The 13,342-nt window shown below is 40.8% G+C and overlaps 1 protein-coding gene across 7 annotated transcripts in view; it reads right to left on the bottom strand.

The window, feature by feature from the left end:
• Nucleotides 1–13,342, bottom strand: part of FANCD2 (FA complementation group D2) — a 70,794-nt gene that overhangs the window by 33,133 nt on the left and 24,319 nt on the right. For all 7 annotated transcript variants that reach the window (XM_074404804.1, XM_074404802.1, XM_074404801.1 and 4 more), the window contains 9 exons: nt 11,277–11,387; nt 9,867–9,976; nt 8,467–8,527; nt 5,474–5,593; nt 4,993–5,066; nt 4,545–4,691; nt 3,728–3,828; nt 3,246–3,361; nt 1,927–2,035 (listed from right to left, as the gene is read on the bottom strand). In XM_074404804.1, coding sequence (XP_074260905.1) covers nt 1,927–2,035; nt 3,246–3,361; nt 3,728–3,828; nt 4,545–4,691; nt 4,993–5,066; nt 5,474–5,593; nt 8,467–8,527; nt 9,867–9,976; nt 11,277–11,387 — 949 coding nt within the window. The remainder of the gene's footprint in view (nt 1–1,926; nt 2,036–3,245; nt 3,362–3,727; nt 3,829–4,544; nt 4,692–4,992; nt 5,067–5,473; nt 5,594–8,466; nt 8,528–9,866; nt 9,977–11,276; nt 11,388–13,342) is intronic.

A 13,342-nucleotide genomic window follows, 5' to 3' on the forward strand; every position in this document is an offset into this window, starting at 1 on the left:
CTGGGACTACAGGCATAACCCACCACACCCAGCTGAAACTTAACTTTTTAACTTAATGTGATACTATTTGTCCATTTTTTGCTTTGGTTGCCTGTGCAGTATTCCTCAAGAAGTCTCTGCCCAGTCTAATGTCTTAAAGAGTTTTCTGAAAGTTATTGTTGTTAGTAGTTTCATAATTTGAAGTCTTAGATTTAAACCTATAATTCAATTTTATTTTTGCATTAAGCAACAGATAGGGGTCTAGTTTCATTCTTCTGCATATGGATACTCGGTTTTCCCAACACCATTTATTGAAGAGAGTGTCTTTCCCCACTGTATATTCTTGACACCTTTGCTGAGAATGAGTTCACTGTAGATGTATGACTTTATTTCTGGGCTCTCTTCTGTTTCATTGGTCTACGATTTGTTTTTATGTCAGCATCATGCTGTTTTGGTTACTACAGCTCTATAGTATAATCTGAAGTCAGGTAATGAGATTCTTCCAGTTTCATTCATTTTACTCTGGGGAGCTTTGGCTATTCTGGGTCTTCCGTGGTTCTGTAAAAATTTTAGGATTTTTTTTTTTCTATTTCTGTGAAGAGTATCATTGGTATTTTGATAGGGATTGCTTTGAATCTGTAGATTGTGTTGGGTTATTATTCTAATCCATGAACATGAAGTATCCTCCTTTTTTGTGTGTGTTCTTCAATTTCTTCCATCAATGTTTCAGTTTTCATTGTAGAGATCTTTTACTTCTTTGGTTAAGTTTATTTCTAGATATTTTATTTGTAGCTACTGTAAATGGATTATTTTCTTGATTTCTTTTTCAGATTGTTAGCTGTTGGCAAACAGAAATGCTACTCATTTTTATATGTAGATACTGTATCTTGCAATTTTACTGAATTTATCTAACAGTTTCTTGGTGGAATCTTTATGCTTTTCCAAATATAAGATCATACCATCTGCAAACAAGGATAATTTAATATCTTCCTTTCCTATTTGGATGCCTTTTATTCCTTCTCTTGTCTGACTGTTCTAGCTAGGACTTCCAATACTATGTTGTATAATAGTGGTTTTACATAAGTGGGTATCTTTGTTTTGTTCCATATCTTAGAGAAAAGGCTTTCAGTTTTTCTCTGTTCAGTGTAATAGTAACTATGGATCTGCCACATACAGTCTTTATCGTGTTGAGGTGTGTTCCTTCTACATACAGTTTGAGGTTTTTTTTTTTTCTTTTTTATAATCAAGGGATGCTGAGTTTTACAAAAAAATTTAAAGCATCAATTTGAATATTACATGGTTTTTGTCCTTCATTCCGTTGATATGATGTATCACGTTGATTTACGTAGGTTGAATAATCTTTGAATTATTGTATGTTGAATATACGTTAAACGTATGTTGAATTTATTCCTGGGATAAAGCATACCATTTGGTCATGATGAACGATCTTTTTTTTTTTTTTTTTTTTGAGAGCCTTGCTCTGTCGTCCAGGCTTTGAGCGCAGTAGCATGACCTTGGCTCACTGCAACCTCTGTCTCCTAGGTTCAAGCAATTCTGCCGTCTCAACCTCCCAAGTAACTGGGATTACAGGTGCCCACCACCAAGACTGCTAATTTTTGTATTTTTAATAGAGATGGAGTTTCACCATATTGGCCAGGCTGGTCTCAAATATCTGACCTCAAGTGATTTGCCTGCCTTAGCCTCCCAAAGTGCTGGGATTACAGGCATGAGCCATCACACCCCGCTGATCTTTTTATTGTGTAGCAAGCTGAATTAAGCTTGCTAGTATTTTGTTAGGATTTTTGTATCAACATTCATCAGGGATATTGGCCTGTAGTTTTGTTTTTGTGATGTGTCTTTGTCTGGTTCTGGTATCAGGGAAAGCTAAGTGCTTTATCACCTCACTACTGGCCTAGCAGTACTATGAGTATAGGACACTTTCCTTACCTGCCAAGTACTTTTCCAGGATTATTTGCAGTTCTACAATGTGCTTTAACCGGGTAAGCACCTTCCCCTTCATCTCAGGTGATCTTTCTTGGCAGAAAGCATTCACAATCTGCAAAAAACAAATTACATTCTTATACTTCCAAATGTTCAGATATTAACCTTGTTTGTATTATTTATCCAGAGCTGTGAGATGTCTATGAACAGTAGGATCTTTTGAGTTTAGTCTGTAATAGAAGTGTCCTCAGCAAGGTGGTATAAAGAAATCTCTGGGCCAAAAACAGGAGATTCAGCCAGGCATGGTGGCTCACTCCTGTAATCCCAGCACTTTGGGTGGCCGAGGCAGGGGGATCACTTGAGGCCAGGAGCTAGAGACTAGTTTGGCCAACATGGCAAAGGCCATCACTACCAAAAATACAAAAATTAGCCAGATATGGTGGCACAAGTCTGTAATCCAAGCTACTCGGGAGGCTGAGGCACGAGAATTGCTTGAACCTGGGAGGTGGAGGCTGCAGAGAGCTAAGATTGTGCCACTGCACTTCAGCCTGGGTGACAGACCAAGACTCCATCTTCAAAAAAAAAAAAAAAGGAGATCCTAGTTTTGCTTATTACTAGTTATGTTACAAGGTAGAATAGCCAGAGAGCACACACTTTAATGAAACAAGTTCTATTCTGCTACTTATTAGCTGTGTGACCTTGGCTGAGTCTTTAAGCTTTCTAAGTATTTCTTCAGAAAAAAATGAGTCCAGCACTTGGTATAGTGAAAGTACTTAAAACTTTTTAATTACTTTGAATTCCCTATACTTGAAATTCAGTATGTGTAAATTGAGGGCAATACCTATCCTGCCCACATCATAACAGAGCTGTGGTAATCAAATAAGCTCATTCAAATGCACAAACATTCCTGAAATAATATGTAAGGGGAAGGCAGTGAGATAGAGATGTAAGATGTTGCCATCATTGTCATTATCATTAAACACAGTATGTTCTAATGGGAGGGAAACTACCACCACAGTAAAATCAAAACAGTAAGCACATGCCTGTGCTAGGATGACCAGTAGTTTTACAGTGGAGAAAGTGAGGTCATTCTAGGTAGAAGGCAGCTTGGAGAAAATAAAGCATAGGCAATGTGAAGTGAATTCTAAGTTTCTGATTTGGCTACGTAAGGAGGTATATCTAATTGGGGGTTGGTGGGACATAACAGAGAAACACACAGGGGTTAGTGCTTGGTGGAGACTTTTAGTGAGTCTTGCAGGAACCAAAAAAATAGTTTTGAGAAAAACCATGGAGAGTAAATGAAACATCTTATTAACTCTGCTCACCTCTCGGAACCAGTTGAGAGTAAGAAATATGAGAGAACACATGAATGAACGCTCTTTAGAAGACATGGACTCCAACCTCTCTCCAGGCTCCAGGTCAGTTAGGAATATAGGACAATCTGAGAGAGAACAAACATTTCCAACTACCTTTAGTTCAAGCCAATAAAATCTGGAAGCTACCTCTAGAGCTAGCTCTCCTTGCTACTTACTTTCCCCTTTAACTCATATTTGAAGGCCAAGATCTGATTAAAATATTTGCATATCATGTAGCAAACCAACAAATATAAATAGAAAGTTTTTGCAACAACTGATTTGTTAACATAATGGGATTCTGCATGTACTGTTTTGTCTTTGGAATTCCAATGCTAAACTACTCTGCTGAAGTTGGAAAATTCCTCCCCACATATACCATGTATTGATCTGCCCTTTCCTTAAGTTTACCAAAGAGTGTAAAGAAGAAAGGATCTGATGACTTCATCCTATACCTAGTAGACCATCAATCTCCTCCAAGTTTCCATTATGTTGTCTCTCCACACAAAGTCTCAGTAACCGGAAATAGGGAGCCAGGCACAGTGGAGACACCAATCTGAAAAGGAAAAATCAATTTCTAGACCACACTTCATAGGAATATTACTCCACACACATAGGGAGCGCAACTTTTTCTTTTGAGACAGTCTTGCTCTGTCACCCACGCTGGAGTGCAGTGGCACGATCTCAGCTCACTACAACCTCTGCTTTCTGGATTCAAGCAATTTTCCTGCCTCAGCCTCCTGAGTAGCTGCGATTATAGGCAGATACCACCATGCCCCACTAATTTTTGTATTTTTAGTAGAGATGGAGTTTCACCATGTTGGCTAGGCTGGTCTCGAACTCCTGGCCTCAAGTGATTCACCCAGAACTTAATGGATGCTCCATTAAGAAAATAAATATAATGAGCTGAATTGTAGGATGGCAGAGGTATGAGGAATGAAAGTCCATGTGTTAGGAGAACCAGAAATAAGATAAAGAGAAGGTTAAGAGAGGCAGAGGTAGCCAAGGATGTTCAAGGGAGGGAAAGAATAAGAAACAAAAAAGAATGTAGTCTCAGAATATCTGTTGGCTCACACAAGGCACTATAAATCTCAAGCCAAGGATCCAGAAAAAAACAAGGAATCTTCCCCATTCTCCCTAACCTCTCCAAATACCATTTGTCCTCAGAGAAACTTTTTGACTCAAGTTCCTCATATATTGATGAAAGAACTGTGGAATTCCCTGTGAACATTCAAAACACTAACAGGTTTAGGAAAGAAAAACTATACTGACTTTTGGCCTGATTCCTGTGAAGTCACTGGACCTCCATCTTTTGCAAACTCCTGAGAGAACAGCAGCGGCAGAAGGTTTATGGCAATCCCATCCTGAGTTTCGTATTCTTCCAGTCCGTACAGAGCTTTCACAGGGAATGGAAAGTCACTGCGGAGAAAAACCAGAATTTGATGCTGCAGCTCAGGAATACACAAGGCTATGGGATAAACCACTAGAGCAAACCAATTTCAAACACAACTATCATGGGGAGAAATTAGAAACAGAAGAACGAACAGTGAACCTTTTAGGAATTTTGGAGCTAAGGGTGCAGGAGTGCTGAGGTTGGGAGGAAAGAACCTGTGGGAGTGGGTAGCTGTAGCTGAGGTCAAGGGTATTCTAAAGCTGTATCAGCTACTGACAGAATGTAACTTCACCAGTACAACCAAGCCAGCAGGTAAACAATACCTACCCTTCCGGAACAACACAGATGTCCACTACGAAGGCATCTTGGAAATCATTACAGATGGTATGCCCAACCCATTCCTTCAAGAAGCAAACAAACAAAAAAGGCAGTGCAGGGTGTATTTACTGTTAACCTAAGTCTCAGTTCCCTCATTTCTAAAAAGGAAGTAACTAAATATTATTGTGAAACAGAAAAAAGAGTGCATAAAAAGCACTTAGCACAAGGCCTAGCATAGAACAGAGTTCTCAGACAGATAGCAGCCATCATCATTAACAACCTCAATCTCTTCTTTACTATTGTTATTGTTATTAAGTGAAGGAGGCCTCAGAGAAGAGCCCTGAGGCAGGGTAGGGCAGAATCGCCTTTCCCAATTAGAATTTAGAAGAGCTCACAGAATGATCTCTCTATTTTTGCACTGGAGAGAAAGACTTGAAGAATATAGTAAAGCAGCTCTCATGCTTTATTGCTTTAAGACAATTGGCTTTACCAGGGCTTTTGGATCCAGCTTTTCTCGTTGGATTAGGTTGGCAAATTCATCATAGTAAAGTGCAGAGGCCTGAGGAGACTGCTCACTGCAGGAGTGAACCAACTGCAACAAGGAGGTCACCTGGAACAAAGAGGAAGAATGGTTTAAACCTTGGGCTGCCAATCCTTCCTAAACTCCATTCGCCCCATTCAAGACTAAGTTTCTCACTTTCTTATTTTACTGGCAAAGCTCTATTTCTCACTTGAAGTTTTCCTGAACGTCCTGACCAGTATGTCTCTTTTCAATATCATCCTTTTCCAATCTGTCAGACACTGCAGCCAGATTAATTTTTCTAAAGCAAAGCTTTGATTTAACCATTTCCATGACAAGAAATCCTGAAGAAATACCTCTGCCTGAAGAATGAAATAAAAATGTATTGCTTTGCATTCAAGGCCCTCTGTTTTCTCTCAACTAGCTTTTTCTTTTTTTCTTTTGAGACGGAGTCTTGCTCTGTTGTCCAGGCTGGAGTATAGTGGGGTGATCTTGGCTCACAGCAACCTATGCTTCCTGGGTTCAAGCAATTCTCCTGCCCCAGTCTCCTGAGTAGCTGGGACTATAGGCACCTGCCACCATGCCCAGCTAATTTTTTTGTACTTTTATTAGAGACAGGATTTTACCATGTTAGCCAGGCTGGTCTCAAACTCCTGACCTCAAGTGATCTTCCTGCCTCACCCTCCCAAAGTGCTAGGATTACAGGCTGAGCCGCCGTGACCTGTGGGTAACCCCCCATATAGGCACCGAGGAATGAGAGCTAAGCAGAACACTGGCACAGTTAGGGTTTGAGGAATATCTCACTTTACACTGTTACTACTCAGCTATTTCCTTTTATGTAATCCTTTATATAATCATATATTGTTTATAGAAATAGGGCTTGTAGGCTCCCTTTATATATAATCATATAATAGTTGATAGTGTGAGTGCCTAAAGAATATTTCCCTACATATATACCTATAATTATATCTTAGTTCCTAATCGGAGGAATGCCTAGAGTGGACACAGTACAGAACATGAATTAAGGAATAAGCAGCTTATAATCAGAGGAATGCCTAGAGCAGATACAGTGCAGAGCATGAATTAAGGGAAAAACAGTTATACCAGGACAAGAATCCATGGCCCAGGTGGCAGCATTCAGTATTGTAAAGATACCCGCTGTATGGCAGGCTCGGGGCGAGAGCCACTCCTCCTGATAAAGGAGTTGTAGGACCTTGCTCCAGTTCTTGTGGAAGGCTGCCCTCAGAACGGCAATCCACCTTGGTGACTGTGAACTTTATCAGCTCTTGCTACTGTGCTGCTTGAAAAGCATCTTCCCATAGAACCCATTGGAAGCTGCCAGTAGGTGGCAGTAACCTTGAGAGCTCTGTCATTGCTATGTGATTCAAGCATCCTCCAATAAATCTTCTTAGAAGTAGTTTCCCATAGATAGAAGTATCGCACTCTGCACCCTCTTCACTTCGCATGGCCCACCTTCAAGCCTCGGTGACCTAATGGGGGTGGACCCCTTACTGCACATGGCCCTTGTCTTTGTGGGAACGGGCCCCTTGCTGCATGCTGTCCATCTCCTGGCCTAGGTGACCTAATGGGGGTGGACCCTATGTTTTATTGCTCACGACCCTATCACTATCTTTAAAGAAGATTTCACTCACTGCCCTGCCCCCTAACCTATACACAATAAATACTCACGCTTCTGGACATTCAGGGCTTCGTCACCTCACCAGGCGCCTTGCCAGCCAGCCTCACCTGACTCCGCTTATAGGTGGCGTGGCCCCCTGAGCCCAGCTGCATTTTCTTTGTACTTCGGTGTCCTGTCTCTTTATTTCTCGGATCCTGCGCCTCAGCACAGCATAAGGCTCACCCCACGACCCTGTGAGGCACTTAGCCTTACATTGGGCTCCCAACGTGCTCTCCAGTGAACTGCCTAAACTAGCTTTATATCCTACTTTCCAACTATACACTTATTTGTCCCCATGCTCAACCAAAGTGCTATTCCATAAACATGGCAAATCTTGCTTGCTAAGACTTTGTAATTTAATTAGAGAGATTAAATGGATATAGAAATAAATGTAATGGGGCTGGGTGAGCTGGCTCACGCCTATAATCCCAGTACTTCGGGAGGCTGAAGTGAGCAGATAGCCTCAGATCAGGAGTTCAAGACCAGCCTGGCCAGCATGGCGAAACCCCGACATGGTTAAACTCCGTCTCTACTAAAAATACAAAAATAGCTGGGCATGGTGGCACAAGCCCATAATCCCAGCCTCTTGGGAAACTGCGGCAGGAGAAACACTTGAACCCAGGAGGCACCACTGCACTCCGGCCTGGGTAACAGAGTTGAGATCTGGGCCCAAAATAAATAAATAAACATAAAAGAAGTTCAGGAAAACTTCTTTTTCAAAAGAAGCACTTTCTGGTGAACTGACAGTGACTAGAAGCAATTCCTCAGTTACCCATTAACATATCCAATTACATTATAAGAACTTGGCAGGGCACCGAGGCTCATGCCTGTAATCCCAGCACTTTGGGATGCTGAGGCAGGTGGATCACTTGAGGTCAGGAGTTCGATACCAGCCTAGCCAATATGGTGAAACCCTGTCTCTAACAAAAATATAAAAAATTAGCCAGGTGTGGTGGTCAGTGCCTGTAATCACGGCTACTCTGGAGGCTGAGGCAGGAGAATCACTTGAACCTGGAAGGTGAAGGTTGCAGTGAGCTGAGATCTTGCCATGCACTCCGGAGTCTGAGTGACATGGCAAAACTCTGCCTCAAAAAAAAAAAGAGAGAAGAAGAAGAAAGAAGAAAGAAGAAAGAAGAAGAAGAGGAAGAAGAAGAAGAAGGAGGAAGAAGGAGGAGGAAGAAGAGGAGGAGGAGGAGGAGGAGGAGGAAGGAGGAAGGAGGAAGGAGGAGGGAAGAAAGAAGAAGATGAAGAAAGAAGAAGAACAACAACAACATCAACAACTCACCTGAGTGCACTGCTCATCACTCAGACTGGCTCTCTCTTGGGTTGAACTAGATGATCCACTTCTAAAAACAAAGAATTGTAATTTCCCTTATGTAATATTTTGTAACAATTGGCAATAAGTTTAAGAATTCTGACTTCTCTGGAGTAGGGTAAAGATAAAAGTGTATGAAGGCAGAGAAGAGTATTTATTTCGTCCATATAAAACAGACTAGAGCAAAGAATCGTTATCTATTTTTTTCTTTTCTTTTTTCTTATATATATAAAGGGCAAATTAGTAATAATTAGAGCAAGTGCTTCTTTAGTACATATTATGTGCTGGGCATTGCTCTAACCCTTTAATGTTCTCAACAACTCTATGAAGTAAATACTATTATTATCCTGTAAATGTGAGTCTACAAAGGCAGAGATAAAGTAACTTACCCAAGGTAATTTAGCTAATAAACAAGGAAGCCAGAATTTGACCCCCGGCAAGCAGTATGGCTTCAGTGAATGAACTCTTAAGAGTACACTCTGCAACCTCTTTCCATTAATGTGTCACAGAGGAGCAACGATTATCTGAGCTGCTAGCAGGAGGAGAGCTAGGGAGAATTTACCAAGACAGCTGTAGGTAAAGAAAGGCAGATTTATTAGAGAGAAAGTATGAAAATACGTTGCAAGAAAGCAATGGCCAGCCAGCAATAGAGGAGCTGACTGCAAGGAAACAAAGGCTTGCTGGGGATTTATAGAATAGTATTTATGAGGTATGCTATCTGCTGAAGAGAGTTTTGTGCAGTACTGATGATGCCAAGGTTGCAGTGAGCTAACTTGCAGGTGTCTTGGTGTTAAGTTTGACACAGGAAAGCTGCATGTCCTGGACTATGAAAAAAGGCAGAATTATACATTTTCTCTCTTTGCTTTCTTTGCTCCCACTAGTCTGACTCCTTTTCCCTAGTTAGGATTCCACAATGTGGGTTCTAAAGATGTCTCCTGATGTCTCAGAAAATAATTTCCAAGGAGCATGAACTGAATTGCAAACTGAACTTTGTATAAAGTTCCAGACAGAAATGACACAGCAACGTAGACACCTGAGTTGTCTAGTGCCTATATCAGAAGCAGATACAGAAAAATGCATTCCAAAATAATCAGGTTTCCCTTTTTGTGCAAAGATTTCTAGAATTTTACCTCTAGGCAATCCTTAGTTTTCACCCACAGACTGTAGTGGCTAGGAGCACAATCCAGCAAAAAACATACATGGTATCATATACAGTCACGATTAGGAGGAAACATGGAAAAGTTCCAAAACACATTTGCTCATTTCTCTTATAGTTGTAACATCTACTGTTAAAATGTCTATGTGATGTAATACTTAGTTAGCAAGATTAACTGATCTTAAACCACAGAAGTCAGAATCTCCATGTCTACCTGTCTGCTGCCATTATGCCAGCCATGGTGACAGCACCAATAATCCCAATGAGTTTGTACTTGAATATGGTGCTAGAGAGCTGCTTTCTTATCACCAAGTGCATGTCATCCTGCAATGAGACGATGAAGAAAAATGAAAATGCTGGCATGGCACAGCAAAAGAATGAATGGATATTGAGTTATACAGCTAGACCATAAAGAGTTCTACTGTTTCCTTTTTTTTTTTTTTTTTTGGAGAACGGAGTTTAGCTCTTGTCAGGCTAAAATGCAATGGTGAAATCTCTGCTCACTGCAACCTCTGCCTCCTGGGTTCAAGCAGTTCTCCTGCCTCAGCCTCCTGGGTAGCTGGGATTATAAGTGCCTGCCACCACACCCGGCTAACTTTGTTTCACCATGTTGGCCAGACTGGTCTTGAAGTCCTGACCTCAGGTGAGCCGCCCACCTCGGCCTTCCAAAGTGCTCGGTTTACAGGTATGGGCCACCATGCCCATCCCTCTGTGTCTTTAGCAAGTCATTTCATCTCTCCAAGTTTTAATTTTTACATCTGTGAAATGGGGAAGGTTGTTTTAAGGATTCGAGACAAATTACCAAAATCTTCTAGAACAGTGCCTGGCACATGATGGACATTCAATCATAATAGTTTTTATTATTAATATTTCTATAAGGATATGAAAATTATCATAATGTTGATGACAGCTCAGCTAGAATACTGAACTAGAATAAAATACTTAGGTAAAGATTTAAACATGGAGGCAAGGCTGGGCGTTATTTTTTTGTAGAGACAGGTTTCACTATGTTGCCCAGGCTGGTCTCAAACTCCTGGGCACACATGATTTTCCTGCTTTGGCCTCCCAAAGTGCTGGGATTACAGCCTGGCTTTTTCAGTGAATGATGTCCACAAACAAAAGCAAGCCCAGGTTAAGTTCACATTAGATGGACATGTTTCTTAGGAAACAAGGCAATTATGTGCCCCCACTGCATTCAGAAGCTGAATAGTTTCATGATTAGCTGATCACAGACCCATCTGTACCCTAAGAGACAAAGCTTTTTTTCTGAGGGCAGAGGATTGATCTAATTTATCAGTGCCTCGCAGAGTAGGCCCTTAATGTTTGTGGTAAGAATAAAAAATTGCTGGAACTATGGCTATGTACTCTATTTCCACTACTACACAGACTAGTAAATCTATCATTTGCTTGGTTTTGTCCAGCAAATTTCAAGTAAAGTGGTTTAAAAATACAAAAATTAGCTGGGTGTGGTAGCATGTGTTTGTAGTCCCAGCTACTCGGGAGGCTGAGGCAAGGAGAATTGCTTAAACCCAGGAGGCGGAAGTTGCAATGAGCCACTGCACTACAGTCTGGGTTATCTCAAAAAAAAAAAAAAAAAAAAATTTCCCAACATATTGCCCCTTACCTGGATGTGGCTGCTGGCTTCATTCTGTTTGCTAAACGCCAGTGTGCTGAGAACATAGAAGAGTTTTCGTATTTGCTGAGGGGATATGTTATCTAGATAATCTAAAATGCCCTGTGGAAAAATGATACCAACAATGACGCTAGCAACTAACATTTTTTTCCCTTAAAAATAAAAAAATTAAAATCCCTGTAAGAGAGGCACACATAGATAGCCAGGTATCTAAAACTTTTTAGTTTCCTTAAAAGCTTAAGTCTTAGGCTGGGTGTGGTGGCTCAAGCCTGTAATCCCAGCACTTCGGGAGGCCGAGGCGGGTGGATCACGAGGTTAAGAGATCGAGACCATCCTGCTCAACAAGGTGAAACCCCATCTCTACTAAAAATACAAAAAATCAGCTGGGCATGGTGGCGTGTGCCTGTAATCCCAGCTACTCAGGAGGCTGAGGCAGGAGAATTGCCTGAACCCAGGAGGCGGAGGTTGCGGTGAGCCGAGATCGCGCCATTGCACTCCAGCCTGGGTAACAAGAGCGAAACTCCATCTCAAAAAAAAAAAAAAAAAAAAAAAAAGCTTAAGTCTTAGGCTTGGCGCAGTGGCTCACGCCTGTAATCCCAGCACTTTGGAAGGTTGAGGCATGTGGATCATGAGGTCAGGAGATGGAGACCATTCTGGCCATGGTGAAACCGCATCTCTTTAAAAAAGAAAAAAAAAAAAAAAAGAAGAGCTTAAGTTCTAAAAGCTCTGCTCAGAGCCCAAAGGTTTGATAGACTGGATATAAACTGAGAAAACTCTTAAAGCTTTCTAATTCTCTTATTATCAGAGAGTAGGAACAAATATCAGGAAAGATGTTTTCTTTGTCCTCTTCACTCTGAACCACAATAATCCGGGGCTTTAATAATCTTCTGCTTAGTCATTCTAATGCATCTTCCAGTTCTCCGTTCTCTGTATTTTTTACTTCCACCTTTCCTTTTTTTTTTTTTTCGGTGAAAACAGTATTCTATCAAAAGCTATGTCTTTACCCTATTCCTTGCCACATCATCCCTTCCCAGCTTCTACTCAATGAACTTTTTCTTCTTTCTCTACAGATCTGGAAGGAGTCACAAGGAAACTATTTACTTTGTGACCTTGGAAAATGCTTCAGCTTTTCTCATCTGTAACATGGCAATAACAGCTATATTCCCTTTCATAGTTTGTCTGAGGAAAAAGTAATAAAACAGCTTTGTAAACTTTTAATTTTAAAAAATTTCCATTTCCTCCTCTCTATTGAATCTTCTCTCAGCCTAAAAGCAATCTCAAACCTCCTCATCTAAAAAATCTCTCTTGCAACCAGCTTCTCTCTTAAGCTACTTTTCTTATTTTCTCTTCCTCCTTGATGCTTCTCAATATTGACTCTATTCCCCCAGTTTTCAAGTTACTCTTCTCTGTCTTCCATCCTTACAATTCAACTAACATTGTTCTTTCAAAGGTTACCAGAGCTATCCTAATTACCAAAGCCAATAACCTATGCTCCATCTTCAACTCCTACAGTATCCAACACTTGAGATAAATTCCTCAGTCCTGAAACTCATTCCTAGGCTTTTGCTACCTGACATCCTTCAAGCTCACATTACTCACCTTCTAGTTTTTTCATTTTCCTTCTATGGACATTTGCTTTAGTCTGCCACTTAAACTGCAACGTTCTCAAAATGTCTGTGCTCTTCTAAGCTTCTATGGTCTTCTGCCTCTAAACTGCCTCAGTTGAGCTCACATTTATATGGTTATGAATACCCAAATTAAATCTTCTACCAAAGGGTGCCCCACAGGGTTCCAAACCAGAATTTCCAACTATCCACTAACCATCTACACGTGGCTATCCCAGAATGAACTCATCATACTTCCTACAGAAGATGTTCTCCCTCCTGGTCTCAGGAAAATGACACAACCATTAGTTTTCTAAGATGATAAACTCAAACCTAGTTTTCCTGTTTTTTATTGCCACCATATTCTTAACAGTCACCAAGTCATGTTAATTCTAACACCAAATTGTCTCTTAAACCATCATTTCTTCTACATTCCCATGACCAAAATCTGAC

The sequence above is a fragment of the Saimiri boliviensis genome, chromosome 8, assembly GCF_048565385.1.
Source record: "Saimiri boliviensis isolate mSaiBol1 chromosome 8, mSaiBol1.pri, whole genome shotgun sequence".
Classification (NCBI taxonomy): domain Eukaryota; kingdom Metazoa; phylum Chordata; class Mammalia; order Primates; family Cebidae; genus Saimiri; species Saimiri boliviensis.